The 16,258-nt window shown below is 41.2% G+C and overlaps 1 protein-coding gene across 1 annotated transcript in view; it reads left to right on the top strand.

Annotated features, from left to right (window-relative positions):
* KIF7 (kinesin family member 7) overlaps nucleotides 1-16,258 on the top strand; it is a 95,325-nt gene that overhangs the window by 51,603 nt on the left and 27,464 nt on the right. Inside the window, exons 12-15 of the mRNA XM_077472803.1 lie at nucleotides 9,715-9,912; nucleotides 10,256-10,381; nucleotides 10,647-10,823; nucleotides 15,889-16,104. Of these exons, the coding sequence (XP_077328929.1) occupies nucleotides 9,715-9,912; nucleotides 10,256-10,381; nucleotides 10,647-10,823; nucleotides 15,889-16,104 (717 nt within the window). The remainder of the gene's footprint in view (nucleotides 1-9,714; nucleotides 9,913-10,255; nucleotides 10,382-10,646; nucleotides 10,824-15,888; nucleotides 16,105-16,258) is intronic.

The following is a 16,258-nucleotide window of genomic DNA, read 5'->3' as shown; positions in this document are numbered from 1 at the left end:
GAATATACTTGTCAAAAGCATGCTCGGGTTCTTCCAATGGAAAGCTGATATTCAAGGAGGCTTGTGCCACTCCCATTACTTTATAACCTCAGAGTTCCCTTACTGTTTTCTTTCAGAGGCAAATCATTCTGTGTGTCCGTGCAAAAAGGGTTTTAAAATGTGCATACCAACTCTTTTTGGTGCATCGTGCGGACCTGACTTCGGGGGGGGGGGGGGGGGGGGGGGGTTGACACACACACACACTCCCAGTGGCTCCACACCGGGTTTGTGTGTGAATCTGCTGCCTTTCCAGCAGCCCCATATTGCTTGCAAACCCCACAGTAATGGGCGCCCCCACCATGTATCTTGGGCTCCACTATCCCATCTGTGGGCCCAAGACCAAAATAATGGGTGCTGCCGGGTAGGGGTGAGGCAGCTAATCGGACACACGTCCGCACTCCTCCCTGGCTTGTTGGTGACCCGGAAGCATGTTACTTCTGGGTCTCCCTGTCAGCTTCCTCAGCCAGTATGACCTGAAAAAATGTAATGCAGTGCGATCTGCATTGATTTTAGGTCTGAAACTAATGATTTTCAAAATTTATTAGGATGATTATTGTTTTGATTAATTGATTAGTTAATCAGATGAAAGACTATAAAAAGTTTGGTGTACAATTTAGTTGATATGTAAAGTTTAAAAAAAGACAATTTATTCTTGAATATCTATATGCAATGGCAAATAACACTAATAAAAATTAATATAAATAACCAGCTATAAGGTTAGAGAACAAAATATCTAATCCACTCTGAGAATAGTAGGCAGAAAAAAAAAAAAAAAAAAAAAAAATATATATATATATATATATATATATATATATATATATATATATATATATATATATATATATATATATATATATATATATATATATATATATATATATATATATATATATATATATATATAATATATATATATATATATATATATATATATATATATAGTCTTAAAAAAAGTTCTGTCCCCTTTTTTTTAATAGTGTTTAAAAAAAAAAGTGCAGAAAATTTCTTGAAGAACTTTCGTACTATTAGGCCCCTTTCACACGATAAGCCCGCTCGGCGGATCTGAGTGGGCCATCCATTGACTCCTATGAGCAGGCAGATGTCAGCGTAGATGTGTCTGCTGACACCAGTCTGCTATCCGATCCGCTCAGGACAGACGTAATAGCGATACATCTGCCATCCGTCTTGGCTTATTGGATCGGATGAGATCTGATGAAAACTGACATGCTGTCCATTTTTATCTGATCTCCCCATAGAAATCAGCGAGACTCTGACAGGTCCCTCCCCGCTCAACGGCAATCAACGGAGTGGACTCCGCTGAGCGGATCCACTCCGTGTGAAAGGGGCCTTAGAGGTTTAATCTGGTACATATCATCAGACTCAAATTTAAAAAGACTTAAAACACTGTGTTGCAGATTTTCAGACAGAATTGTAATACAATGTTATGCATAACAGACTCCCTTGTCATAGCCGGGTAGCTTAATATAAACTTCCTACGTCTGCTGTCACTTATGCTGGCCATACACAAACAAATATTTCCTTAGAAAATTTTTGTTTTAAGAACTTTCGTTTGCTTTTCTAATTGTTAGTGGAGTCGGATCGACCACAGAGACAGGAACATTTGCAAAAGTAGAATAGAAAACTTTTCTTGATTGAACAAATTTTCGGAAAGCATACATGGTTTTCATTCAGAGAATACATTAATTTTAAAATTGGATATTAAAAGCAAGTGAAATTTGAAAATGACATTCGTACATCAAATGTACAAAGTTTTTTAATATTAATATTCTTTTCTAAAAATTGATACGTGTATGACCAGCATAGTAGCAGAAGCATGCTTTTATTTTTATTTTTTTATTTTTTATTTTTTTTTCACTTGTCATGATGGGGTTAAAAAAAAACAATGTTTGACCATTTTTCCAGACGCACATTTGTAAGGTCAGGACTCTGTGCAGACCAGTCAAGTTCCTCCAACTCGCACATCCATGTCTTTATGGACCTTGCTTTGTGCACTGGTCTAAATCATTGGAGGCGGGATTATGGCGTGGGGTTGTTTTTCAAGGGTTGGACTTGGCCCCTTAGTTCCAGTGAAGAGAACTCTTAAGGTGTCAGTATAGCAATACATTTTGGACAATTTCATGGAAGGGGAAGGCCCCTTTCTGTTCCAACATGACTGGGCACCAGTGCACAAAGCAAGGTACATAAAGACATGGATGAGCGAGTTTGGGGTGGAGGAACATGACTGCCATCACAGAGTCCTGACCTCAACCCGATAGAGCACCTTTGGGATGAATTAGAGCGAAGACTGTGAGCCAAGCCTTCTCATCCACATCAGTGCCTCATCTCATAAATGTTCTTCTGGAAGAATGGTCAAACATTCCCATAGACACACTCCTAAACCTGGGGTGCCATTACATTTCGTGTGTATGTGTGTGTATGTGTGTGTATGTATGTATGTATGTATATATATATATATATATATATATATATATATATATATATATATATATATATATATATATTACATTATTCACTTATAGCATACATATGATAATAAATACACCCAGAAGTCAGATATACAAGGTATTCTGAGAGTTGGACATATGACTATATGTGGGATGGTGGGGAATATAAATATTTTTACATTAAAGTAGTACTAAAGGAGTCCTTAAATTGATTGTAAACATTGTTTTTTTTGTTTTGTTTTTTTGATACAAACAACAAACATATCATACTTGCCTGCTCTGTGTGAAGGTTTTGCACAGAGCAGACCGATCCTCCTCTTCTGGGTATCCCCACAAGCGTTTCTGTCTCCTCCTGCCTTCAGAGTGCCCCTATAGCAAGCCGCAAAGTATAATATAGCGCGCCCGTATAGCAAGATAAAAAAAAAAAAAACATCTGCTTTTAGAATCACTCGCTTCCTCCTTCTGCCCAGGACTACATGTTCCATGAGGCATTGCTCCTCACACATTCACAAGTTCTCAGGCACTTACTAACATGTATGGATGGTGTACTGAGTTGTATGTGTGCTGCACTGTATTTTCTGATATGTAGACCATGCATTCTGTATGCAGGCCAACTAATCGGCTGACCAACTAATTTGTTATGAAAATCGTTGACAACTATGTTGATAATCCATTATGCGGATTAGTTGTTTCAGCCCTAATTGCATTACATTGAGTGGAGCACAGGGGAGACATCTAGAGTCTTTTAGACACAGAGCGGGTTCCTGAGCACCAACGGGGCAGAACATCTCTGCTTGGAGTGGCACCACTAACTTAATGCAGATTACTGCATTTATAGTCCATTGAGAACTACAAATCTGTCTGCTATGGTGTCAGAAGGGACTTGTAGTTTGGTAATTCACTGGTCTGATTTTTTTTTTTTTTTTTAAAAGAATAAAGTTTTATTAGGTTTTGAACAAATACAGACACGCTGACCCGAAAGTCAAAAAGGAATACCAGAAAGAGAAGGCTCTTCTTTACATTAATCCACAGTACAAAATGTGTACAGCAGAAGTACTCCAAAACATCATGAGCAGATGGCATTTCTCGTATCATAGGTTGGTCTGGGCACAAAATATCGCAACTGGTCAAGTCAATTTACTAATGGTGCTAAAACCCAAGTGCAGAAGAAACTAATGCCTATAGGAGGAGAGCAAATAGAAGAAAGTAGAAAAGAAGATCACCAGAGCTACCAGCAGCACAGTTGAAGTTCTCTGGATTGTTATAGGAAAGTTTCACATTTAGAAGAGATAGAAAAGTCAATCAAAGAACATCACCATGTCAGAAATTTCAGGTACCTGTCATAGCAACTGCCAGTTAATTCCTCATCCTGCACCACTGACTTTTATTCCTCAAACCATTCTCTAGTTTTGGGAATAGTAGTCTTCTTCCAGTGTCTAGGAATGAGTGCACACCCCGCTAACAGAAGAAATCTGAGGATACCCTTTTAATCTTTGCAATTGACCCAGGTATGACAGAGAGAAGTGCCACTTCTGGGTTTTCCGGAATACACACAGCCTGAATTGGAGTCCCCAAATTATAGGTGGTCTATACAAGCTCAAGTGCTCTTCATAATCAGAGGAACCAATAAAGCTTGTAAGATATCGTTGTGATTCAACTCAAGTGGTGCATGCGATTTTATAAACACATGTCAGTCCAGACAGTTTTTTTAAGGGCATGGCAGCCCACTTTTATTTAAAGGAAACTAAAAAGTTCAAACAAATGGTAATCTTCCCTCACAAGGGGTTTACCCATCACTGTATATGGACGGACAGTGCGGTTCTCATTCTGGGACGACCTCATATGACGCTCTTGCACGCCTGCAGCGAGGCGATCCCAGCTGCGCTGTGTTGTTAGGAAAAGGGTATGATGGGTTTACTTACTCTTTGTCTCCCTGCAAAGGTAAAGCATAATGGGCTACTATGCATTGCATAGTAGCCCATTATGTGTCACTTACCTGACACAGGAGCCAGCGATGTCACCGCTTTCCCCTGTAGCACGGAGCGTCCATCTTCTTCCGGGTATCGCTGCTCTGGCCACTCGCATTCGCACGGGAGCCGCCACTAACGGCATACCGCCATTAGCAGCGGCATACTCAGTGCGCCTGCGCGCTGCTGTCTACGCCACATGCGCCGTAGACAGTGGTGCCTATCTTTTTGTATATATCTCCTAAACCATATAGGTTTAGGAGATATTTCTTGGACCTACAGGTAAGCCTTAATCTAGGCTTACCTGTAGGTTGAAGTGGTTTGTAAGGGTTTACAACCTCTTTAAAGATGGAATTCCAAAATGGCCAAAAGCAAGAGCAGGCCCAAAATATATGTAGTAAAGTACCCTCTGATTCTCCACACCTCCAGCACTGTTCAGATATCAATAGGATAAACTTGTGTAATGTGGCCAGATTTCTTTACCATCTGGTGAGAATTTTAACCTTTCCCTCTTGGGTTTGGCTAGCCATGCTCATTTTGAGGGCAATGGGAAAGGATTTATCCCATTTCCCTACCACTTTTTTGGAAGTTTTGGAAAAGCATTGGATAAGAGTATAGTTTACAGCAGAGATGCTATGTGCAGACAACCCTACTCGTACATACATATATCTTAAAATGGCCTTGGGTCTCTGTGTAGTTGCAGGTCCAACTAGCACGTGTAAGGGTCAGGAACCTCCACTCTCTATCACAGGAAGGGGCTGTGGGGTTGGGAGGCAGGTGATTAAGAACATGTTACACCCTAAATACGACTGTAACCTGGAGTGTGTTCCTAAGACCCCTTTCACACTGAGGCGTTTTTCAGGCACTACAGCGATAAAAATGGCACCTGTAAATCACCTTAAAAAAAGCCTCAGCTGCAAACCCAGTGTGAAAGCACATTGGGGCACTGCACTGGCAGGGTGTCTCAAAAAGTCCTGCCAGCAGCTTCTTTGGAGCGGTGAATACACTGCTCCTCCCCATTCAAACCAATGGGGCAGTGCTGCTATACCGCCGTTGGCGTTTTGCGGGCGAATTTAACTTCTTTTCAGCCGCTAGCAGGGGGGTTAAAACCTCCTCGCTAGCAGCCGAATAGCGCGGGTAAAGCGGCGCTAAAATAGCACCTGGGGCAGCTCAGTGTGAAAGGGGCCTAAAGGTGAACTTGGCCTTTAATGTTAGAAGTGCTTTCATCCTTTAAGTAAAAGTAAAAATAAATAATATCAATCAACTTTTTTAAATTGATATACAAATATATATTTGAAATCAAATCTTTATAATGTTTTGGCAATAACATGGTGTGTGAGGACTTCTGCCAGTCACAGGCTGTGTCACGCCCCGTCAACCTATGTCTTAGAATAAGAGGGAGGTGAAGCCTCCTTCAATCTACATATACTATCCCACCCCCATTGTGTTTAGCTGGTCAGTGGACATGGAAGAGGAGGGGGGGGGAGTGGCCTGTCAATTTTCGCAGTGTATACACCCAAACGTGGGTATACACTGTGATATTGCAAGTGTGTTTATATATAGAGTTTCTTGCTATAGAAAAAACAAGTAAATACAAATATGCACAATAAACATATTATCAGATATTATTACAGCTATAAATTACCGTCAGTGAGAGTGCTATAAATTACCCTCTTTCTTTTACTTCCACTCACTGAAGGTAATTTATAGCTGTAATTATATCTGATATGTTCATTGTGCATATTTGTATTTGCTTGTTTTTTTTTCTATATTAAGAAACTCTGTATATAACACACTTGCAATATATGTAGGGTCCTGAAGAAGTAGGGGATCACACGTAGACCAATTACAAGTACATGTATCCATCAGATTTACATATTTTTGTACTTATCGCAAAGTTTCTTTATGCATATCTATGTTTTTAATATTGTGTTTGACAAAGTTTTATGTGTAATAAAATTTATATAGATTTTTATCCTGACTATTTTCTCATTTGGCATATTTAAATTTCCACTACACTTTTGTTTCAAAAATAGCATTTTTTTTTCTTTGATCTCAGGCTTTCCAGCATAGAGGAGAGATGTGAGGACTTATAGATCCCAGATCTCTGTAATGAGGACCTGTCATGCCCTATTCCTATTACGAGGGATGTTTACATTCCTTGTAATAGGAATAAAAGTGATAAAAAAAATTAAAGGAAAAGTATAAAAATGAAACGAATAATAAAAAAAAATATATATATATATATATATATATATATATATATATATATATTTTCTTAACCACTTAAGCCCCGTACCAATTTGCAGCCAAAGGACCAGGCCCCTTTTTGTGATTCTGCACTGCGTCGCTTTAACTGACAATTGTGCGGTCGTGCGACGTGGCTCCCAAACAAAATTGGCGTCCTTTTTCCCCCACAAATAGAGCTTTATTTTGGTGGTATTTGATCACCTCTGTGGTTTTTATTTTTTGCGCTATAAACAAAAATAGACTGCCTATAACAGGGAACAGACGAGCGGTGACAGCCACACTAGGAAGCACGAGGAGAGCTTTGTTTACACAGACCTGTCCTCATTCTTCAGCTCTGTGGCCCGATCTTGGGACACCAGCGGCGATCGGGTCCGTGGGTCCCGCGGTCACGGAGCTCAGTACCGGGTCGCGAGTGCGCCGCCGGCGGCGCACGTGCGGCCCACGGCTGGTCACTTAAAGAACCTGTATGTTGATGTGCCCAGCCGTGCCATTCTGCCGACATAAATGTGCAGGAGGCGTTCCTTAAGAGGTTAAAGCGCCCCATTCCCTCCTGCTTGCATGCAGAAACAAGCGCTTCTGTAGGTCGCGCCTGCACATGTAAATGCCATCCAAGGCACACGTGAGGTATTGCCCCGAACATTAGAGCGAGAACAATACCTTTAGCACAAGATCTCAACTGTAACTCTAAACTAGCAACCTGTAAAAAATGATTAAAGCGTCGCCTATGGAGATTTTTAAAGTCATTGTAAGGGCTTTTTTTTTTTTTTAAATAACAAATATGTCATACTTACCTCCTCTGTGCAAGGGTTTTGCACACAGCGGCCCAGATCCTTCTTTTCTGGGGTCCCCCAGCAGCGCTCCTCTTTGAGTGCCCCCACGGAGAGCCACTTTCCATGGGGGCACTCGTGCAGGTGCCTTCCTGTGTCCTGCTGCTGCGTCCATTGACACAAACAGCAGGACTCGGCCCTGCCACTCCTGCTGCAATCAATTTATCCAATGAGGACCCGAGGCAGTGGCTGGAGCTGCTGTGCTCATCTCCGTCACTGGAACGATCGGGTTCAGGCAAGTAAAGGGGGGGGGCTCTGGGGGGCTGCTGGAACACAGAAGGTTTTTCACTTTAATGCATAGAATGCATTAAGGTGAAAAACCTCAAAGACTTTACAACCTCTTTAAGTACCGAAGTTTGGCACCATTCCACGAGGGTGTGCAATTTTAAAGGGTGACATGTTAGGCATCTGTTTACTCGGGGTAACATCATCTTTCACATTATACAAAAAAATTGGGGTAAATATTGTGTTTTTTTTTTTGTTTTTTTTAATTCATACGAGTTTTTTTTTCAAACAACTTTTCCAAAATGTGAAAAATTGCTGCGCTAATACCATGTTACATAAAGGACTGCCATCTTATTTACTAAAAAATATATATATATATATATATATATATATATATATAAAATTAAAATTAAAATGTTTAATGGTTCTGAGCAATTTTCTAGGAATAAGTTATGATTTTTACATGTAAGAGAGGAATGCCAGTACAGTAAATCCTTGGATTGCTTAATAACAAGCATAATTTGTTACGGAAACATGCTTGTAATCCAAAGCACTTGTATATCAAAGCGAATTTCCCCCTAAGAAATAATGGAATCTCAAATGATTTGTTCCACAACCATTTATGCATAGGTCCTTCAGTTTATAGTCCATATGCAAAGATTATAGCAATGTGACCAGGTTGTGTAACCATAAAATGTCCATCCACAAATGGAACCCCCCACAAGGGGAATAGAACTAAAATCCAGCAGGGGCTATATAGTATAAATGAGAAGAGAGGCACAAAGTGTAGTAATATGGTTACATTTAATGAAAGTACAACATTTAGCAACTCACATGGTTGATGATTAAAAGAGGCACATCTAAGTATGCAGGCATCTGGGGTAAAGATGTCCACATAGACCAGTGAGGGCGAACATTGGCACCCCAGGTGCTTTGAAACTATATTTCCCATGGCGCTCCACTACACAGCAGAGTACATGAGCATCATGGGAAATGGTGAACCTTGGCACCCCAGATGTTTTGGAACTACATTTCCCATGATGCTCATGTACTCTGCTGTGTAGTGGAGCGCCATGGGAAATATAGTTTCAAAGCACCTGGGGTGCCAAGGTTCACCATCACTGACACAGACCATCCTCCGCACCGCCGGCTCTCACCGCTGTCAGTCCGCAATCATGAAGGGGAAGACTACTCTGCAGTAGAGCGATCTGAAAGTGAGGCTTGAACCGCTCGTGGAGCACAACATAGAAGGGATGACGTTGATGACAGTACAGAGGATGGTCTATGTCGGTGATGGGGAACCTTGGCACCCCAGATGTTTTGGAACTACATTTCCCATCATGCTCATGCACTATGTAGTGGAGCATCATGGGAAATGTAGTTTCAAAACATCTGGGGTGCCAAGGTTCTCCATCACTGGTCATGTGGACAGCTTTACAACGGATGCCTGCATATTTAGATGTGCCTCTTTTAATCATCAACCATGTGAATTGCTAAATGTTGTAACTTCATTAAATGTAACCATATTGCTACACTTTAGAGGCGCCTCTCTTCTCTTTTATACTCAGTTGTGACATGACGCTACTTTTATATCAAGTTATCGCTTTTATATATAAAGTCTACATTTATTTAAAAATGTTGCTTGTCTTGCAAAAGCTCTCAAACCAAGTTACTCTCAAACCAAGGTTTTACTGTGTTGGCTTGGGCCGGAAGTGGTTAAGAACATGTTACACCCTAAATACGGCTGAAATGTTTTCCTAAAAAAACGCAGAAGTTTTATCAACCAGGCCTACAATATTTAAACCTCATGAACTAAAGAGTGACTGGCATTATTCATTTATAAAAACAATGACCGGCAGTGTTGTCCCTTTGTCGAAGGTTTCTTTTCATTATCAATCGTGTAACATGAACCATGCCTTGAGATATTATTGTTCTCCGCAGGTTTTAAAAGAGAAGAAACAAGCCACAGAAAAGCTGGCTTCAATTTCTATCCAGAGTGAAAGACGGGTTCAAGATCTGGAGAAGAATATCTTACAGATGAAACAACAGCAAGGGCAGCTACAGAAGAAGCTGAAAGAGGAGACTGAACAGAAACGGAGACTGGAGACTGAAATGCAGAAGAGAAGACACCGAGTGAAGGTGACTCCGACAGCTTTGTACAGATTAAAGAAATGTCTTTTTCTAATGGTGTTCATTCAGCCAAGAAACATATGTTTATAACAGACATGAAAACCACAGCCTAATCTGCTCAACATTATGCTTCAGACACATGCAATGCAAAAGACCTTTTTGTTGGAATTAATCATTAAAAAATGCAAAGTTGCCCCTTTTTTTTTTTTTTTTTTTTTTTTTTTTTTTTTATATTCAAAGGCTTTAGTTGCCTTATTTGTGATCTGAAATGCAAAGTGAGCCTGGAGGAACTCAGCAGGTGGCAGGTAGTAAGACGACCAATTAACAAAAGATTTCCTGCCTTGCCTTTTAGGAGCTTGAGTTAAAGCATGAACAGCAACAAAAGATACTGAGGATCAAAACTGAGGAAATAGCGGCTTTTCAAAGGAAGAGGAGAAGTGGGAGCAATGGATCACTTATCAGTCTGGAGCAGCAGCAGGTAAGCTTCATGGATTTCACAGCATCTTCTAGTATACAACTGTTTGATGAAAACCGGTTGGTATAATTGTTCTTTCATCACCAGCCAAACAGGTTTGCTGCTGTTATCTGTTTAGCAGTGTTTTGTGCTTTTTTTTTTTTTTGTAGATATAAAGTAAAATAAGCAATTTGACTTTCATAAAAAAGGAGTTGGCAAATCCCCCTGTTTAGCATAGCAGTCACTCCGAGCGTGTATAATCTATCTGCATGCGTCTTTTATTTGCTAGAAAATTGAAGAGCAGAAGAAATGGCTGGACGGTGAGATTGATAAAGTCCTGGAACAGCGCCGTGCCTTGGGCGAGTTAGAAGAAGAACTGAAGAAAAGGGAGGGGATATTGAATAAGAAAGAAGCACTTCTACAGGAGAAGAATGATTTGGAGATCAAGAGGCTTCGATCCAGCCAGGTGAGTGTGTGTGGGTGGGGGATTTAATACCATAACTAAATGGGATTTTCAAATAGAGACTTTGAAATAAATTAAGGCTAATCCATATCCATTTGAATATATACTATATTGCCAAAAGTATTGGAGCGCCTTTACACGCTTTACACGCACATGAACTTTTAATGGCATCCCAGTCTTAGTCTGTAGGGTTCAATATTGAGTTGGCTCACCCTTTACAACTATAACAGCTTCAACTCTTCTGGGAAGGCTGTCCACAAGGTTTAGGAGTGTGTGTATAGGAATGTTTTACCATTCTTCCAGAAGCGCATTTGTGAGGTCAGGCACTGATGTTGGACAAGAAGGCCTGGCTCGCAATCTCCGTTCTAATACATCCTAAAGGTGTTCAATCAGGTTGAGGTCTGGACTCTGTGTAGGCCAGTCAAGCTCCTCCACCCCAAGCTTGCTCATCCACACTATATTGCCAGAAGTATTGGGCCACCCCTCCAAATCATTTGGTGGAGGGGGGATTATGTTGTGGGGTTGTTTTTCAAGAGTTGGGCTTGGCCCCTTAGTTCCAATGAAGGGAGCTCTTAAGGCGTCGGCATACCAAGAAATTTTGGACAATTTCATGCTCCCAACTTTGCGGGAACCGTTTGGGGGTGGCCTCTTCTTGTTCCAAAATGACTGCACACCAGTGCACAAAGCGAGGTCCATAAAGACATGGATGGGCGAATTTGGGGTGGAGGAACTTGACTGGCCTGCACAGAGTCCTGACCTCAACCTGATGCTGTTATAGCTGCAAAGGGTGGGCCAGCTCAATATTCAACCCTACGGACTAAGACTGGGATGCCATTAAAAGTTAAAAACTATTTTCACATCAACTCTCTGCTGCTAAAAAAAACCCTGGGGAAATTTTCTGTTTTTTTTTTTTGTTGTATACTTATGGGTTATGCAGCTTTGGGGGCTCCCTTATTGTGTTATTTTTACCTTTTTGCCATTAAAAGTTCATGTGCGTGTAAAGGCATGTGTACCAATACTTTTGGCAATATAGTGTATGTAAAATGTAATACCGCGCTGTCCCTTTAAATGATAAACAGCAGCTGGCGCGGCAAATAGACAATTGCGAAGATAATAATATAAAAATAGAAGTGCAGCTTTAAAAACACATCTCAAAAATGAACTAAGACCATGTTGTGAGTCTCACAATCAATAATAACCCCTTCCCGCCGAGCGTACGCAGATGTGCGTACTCGGCTTCCGGGGGGTATACCGGGATGATGCCCGCACCTGCAGGCATCATCCCGGTGCCGTTTTGTTCAGCGGGCGATTGGCTTTCCAGCCATAACAACCGATGCGGCTGTTATGCCGGAGGAGCGGGAGGGGACGTCCCCCCCTCCCGCCACCTCTCGCCGCTGTTACCGGTGCTCCCGCTCGATCGGGAGCACCGATCAGTGGTCCGACGCCTCCGGCTGCTGCGGAGGAACTGGAATGAAGCCGTAATCGGCTTCGTTCCAGTCTCCTCATCGTAAACACGGAAGCGACGTCATGACGTCACTTCCCGTTTACTCGGCTGCCAATGGCGCCGGTTTTAAAAAAATATCCGGTATTCAGAATCGCCGTTTTCGGCGATCTGAATACATTGAAGTGTAAAGGAGGGGTGGGGGGTCTTTTAGACCCCCGATCCCTCCATAAAGAGGACCTGTCACCACCTATTACTGTCACAAGGGATGTTTACATTCCTTGTGACAGCAATAAAAGTGATCAAATTTTTTATTTTTTTTTTAAAACAATTTAGTCGTTTTAAAATAAATAAAAAAATAAAAAAAAAATTTTCAAAGCGCCCGCCGTCCCCGCGAGCTCGCGAAGCAAAGAAAACGCATACGGAAGTCGCGCCCGCGTATGTAAACGGTGTTCAAATCACACATGTAAGGTATCGCCGCGATCGTCAGAGCGAGAGCAATAATTCTAGCAGTAGACCTCCTCTGTAACGCTAACCTGGTAACCGTAAAAATTTTTTAAAGCGTCGCCTATTGAGATTTTTAGGTACCGTACTTTGTCGTCAATCTACAAGTGCGCGCAATTATAAAGTGTGACATGTTTGGTATCTATTTACTCGGCGTAACATTATCTTTCACATTACGCAAAAAAATTGGGCTAATTTTACTGTTTTGTTTTTTTTTATTCATGAAAGTGTCCCTTTTCCCAAAAAGTTGCGTTTAAAACACCACTGCGCAAATACCGTGTGACATAAAATATTGCAACAATCGCCGTTTTATTCTCTAGAGCCTCTGCTAAAAAAAAATATATAATGTTTGGGGGTTCCAAGTAATTTTCTAGCAAAAAAATATGGATTTTAACTTGTAAACACCAAATTCCAAAAATAGGCTTAGTCATGAAAGGGTTAAAGAATGTGTGGAACCTTCATTAAATAAGTTCATCAATGATGAAAAGCAAATAAGCATAAAATCCATTAGTTATAGAAGCCCAATGTGTAGTTAGTCCAAAAAAATGAATAGAAGCCAAGTGTTCATAACCTCTATTTTGACATCAAAAGTGAAAATAACTTGTGAAGAGGGTTTTACAAGTAGATAATCCACATCCAAATAGATGAAGGCTTACCAGAATGTTTAAACCCAAAAGGTCATACACCCTATGAGCCGAACAGGCTTGTGGTGGTGTACATCAAAGATGGAGGCTTCAGATCTGGCAACCTTTGACAGATAAACCAGGGAGTCCTCAAACGGCTCTCAAGGGTAGTGACCTCCAAGTGACCTCCAAGGTAAATATTCATGAAGCAAGATGGATAAATTCTCCCGTGCATTCGTATAGATAGATAGAACAAAATGCTCTTTTCCAGCCCAGAACCACAGAGACAAGCAGTGTGATTGGTGCACAGTGCCATGGCTGAGCATGTGCTGGGAAAGGTCCAGATCTCAAGTCTCAAGCACTTACTCCTCCCAATAAACATTGTATTTCTAATCATTAGGTTAGGTTATAGTTGTAGGCTTTGGATGTGTTTTCAGGGCTGCATCGGTAGAGGTGCTCATTCTAGAGATGGATTCCAGCTGCAAGCACTAGATGGAACGTATTGACTTCCTGTGCATGTAGAGCGGTGTTGTGGTAATGTTTATAGTGAAGGCTGCTTTTATTAACTTGAAAGGTTCAGTTAATGGTAGACAACCTACTAAAATTTAGGGGGAAAAATAGTTGTCTTGTGTTTGGGACCAGACACTGGGCTCGAGGAGAGCATTTGAAGGACGTGCCCTCAATGGCAGTTGAAAGGGTTTAATCAGGATGAACTTAGGTGAGTTTCTTAAACTTATATTAAACCTCCAGGTTTTTTTAAACTAACAAACCTGTCCAATGGTTTTGCACAGAGCCCCACCATTGCTCCAGGCTCCTCCTCTTTAGTGAGTGCCCCCAGGGAAAGCCACTTTCCCTGGGGGCACCCATGCGTGCTCACTCATGAGCCTCCAGGTTTGTGTCTATTGACACAGAATGGGTGACTCAGCCCTGCCTCCTGCTCCCTCGTCACAGCATTTGATTGACAGCAGTAGGAGCCAATGGCTGTCGCTGTTATTGGTCTGCCCAATGACAAGAGAGACCGCTGCTCTAATGCACATTCCTGGATCAGATCAGGCTCAGGTAAGAAAGGGGGGGGTCTTGGGGGCTCCTGCAGCACAAAAGGTTTTTTACCTTAAGGCATTGAATGCTTTGAGGTAAAAAAAAACCTTGAGGCTTTAGAATCACTTTAATACACAGATGAAGAGCAAAAAAAAAAAAAAAACATTTTGAGGTACCTTTTATGATTTTGCTAAGGAATGCATATAAAAAAACTGAATAAACTACTGGTAAAATGAATCTTAGATATTGTTTTGTCCAGTTATTAGTCTTATCCTAATCTTAAGCCTGGTACACATGGTACGATTGTTGGCCAACCGAGCGTCTGATTTTTGTCAAAAGGGCGTGTGCCAGGATCTTGTCTTGCATACTAATGGTACACAATTGTTGTGCCACAAACACAAACGTAGGTATGTACTTCAAGGTATTTCAGCTCTTGAGCGCCACCCTTTGGGCATCTTCTGCTAATTTCGTCTTGGTGAGCATTGATTGTGAGCACCCGTGTTTGTACTTTTCGACTTTTGTGTGCTGGATTTGTGTACTGACCATACGAAAATCAGAGGTCAAACCACTGTCTGCGGAAAATTTACTAGCCTGTCATCTAACATTTGCTGGCCAAAAAATGGACAACAATTGTCAAAAGGAGCGTACGACTGGTCAGGTTTTAGGACAACAGTCTGTCAACAGATAATCCCTGCCAACAATCGTACCGTGTGTACGAGGCTTTATAGCTGCAGGTTTCCTCTTTGTGAACAGTTGAACATGCCCTCTCTCCTTCCCCAACATCTCAGTAGTCGTACTCGCATGCTGGCTCAGTTAAACTGGCCATAAATGGATCGGAATTCGGCCAGTTCAGCAAGGACCGGACAAATTTCTATCCATGTGTGACCACTCTCGCTTGTTCATCTTTTGTTAAATGGTCTTGTTGAAGAAAAATTCTCGATGAATGGCTGCAGCAGCTAATCGGTGTATTCTGACAGCAGAGAATGCCTGCTGTCAGAATACAGTGTCACAGAGAGGATTCCTCCATCCAGCTTTTCTTTTTTTTTTCTTTTTTTTTTTTTTTTTTTTTTTAAATCGATCGGCCTGCTAGCTAATTAAAAGAAAAAGGAGTTCTCTATGGCAAGCCTTTGTCAACTCTCCTGCCACATCGTGTGATTTGCCCGGGAAGGAACCCGCAGCACTTTGATGGTCATCACTGAGCTCGCTTGAAGCAATATTAGCTGAAAAGGCTGCTCTCCTCATCTCACTTTGCTATGCAGGAGATTACAGGAGACAGATTTTAAGAGCAACTGGTACAAATTCTTTTTCATAAACTTATTAACTGACTTGGTGTTTTTGTTCTTTTTATGTTTGTTTGTAGATTTATTTTAAATTTAAAAAGATTTTCTGTGTCCGCTTTATGTTTATGGACATAACTCTGAGGCTGACTCTTCATAAAATCGAATTCTATTTTATTCCTTAGGCTCTGAGTAATGATATTGTCAGGGTATCCAGCCGCATTGAGGATCTGGAGAAGGAGCTGAGTGAGAAGAATGGACAACTCCGCCAGGGCAGTGGCTATGACCAACAGCGAATACGAGATGAGATTAATAACCTGAGACAAGAGAAGGATTTGCTTTTAAAGCAGAGGGTGGACATAGATGATAAACTACGGCAGGGAAACCTCCTTTCTGCTGAGGTAAATAGTTATAATCGTGCAGTACAGGACACAGGAGTTGGTTCTAAAGCTGGCCATAGACGAGTCGAAAACCAAAAGTTCTGTTGATCAGAAAACGAAAATGGCATATACGTTTGTGCCATCATTTGTTTCGTTTTTCTAATATAAAAAAAAT

The sequence above is a fragment of the Lithobates pipiens genome, unplaced genomic scaffold (genome assembly GCF_037356315.1).
Source record: "Lithobates pipiens isolate NorthernLeopardFrog02 unplaced genomic scaffold, aLitPip1_a1.2 Scaffold_8, whole genome shotgun sequence".
NCBI classification, from domain to species: Eukaryota; Metazoa; Chordata; class Amphibia; order Anura; family Ranidae; genus Lithobates; species Lithobates pipiens.
Note: the sequence above shows the minus strand (reverse complement) of the source record. Positions and strands in the feature narration are given on the sequence as shown.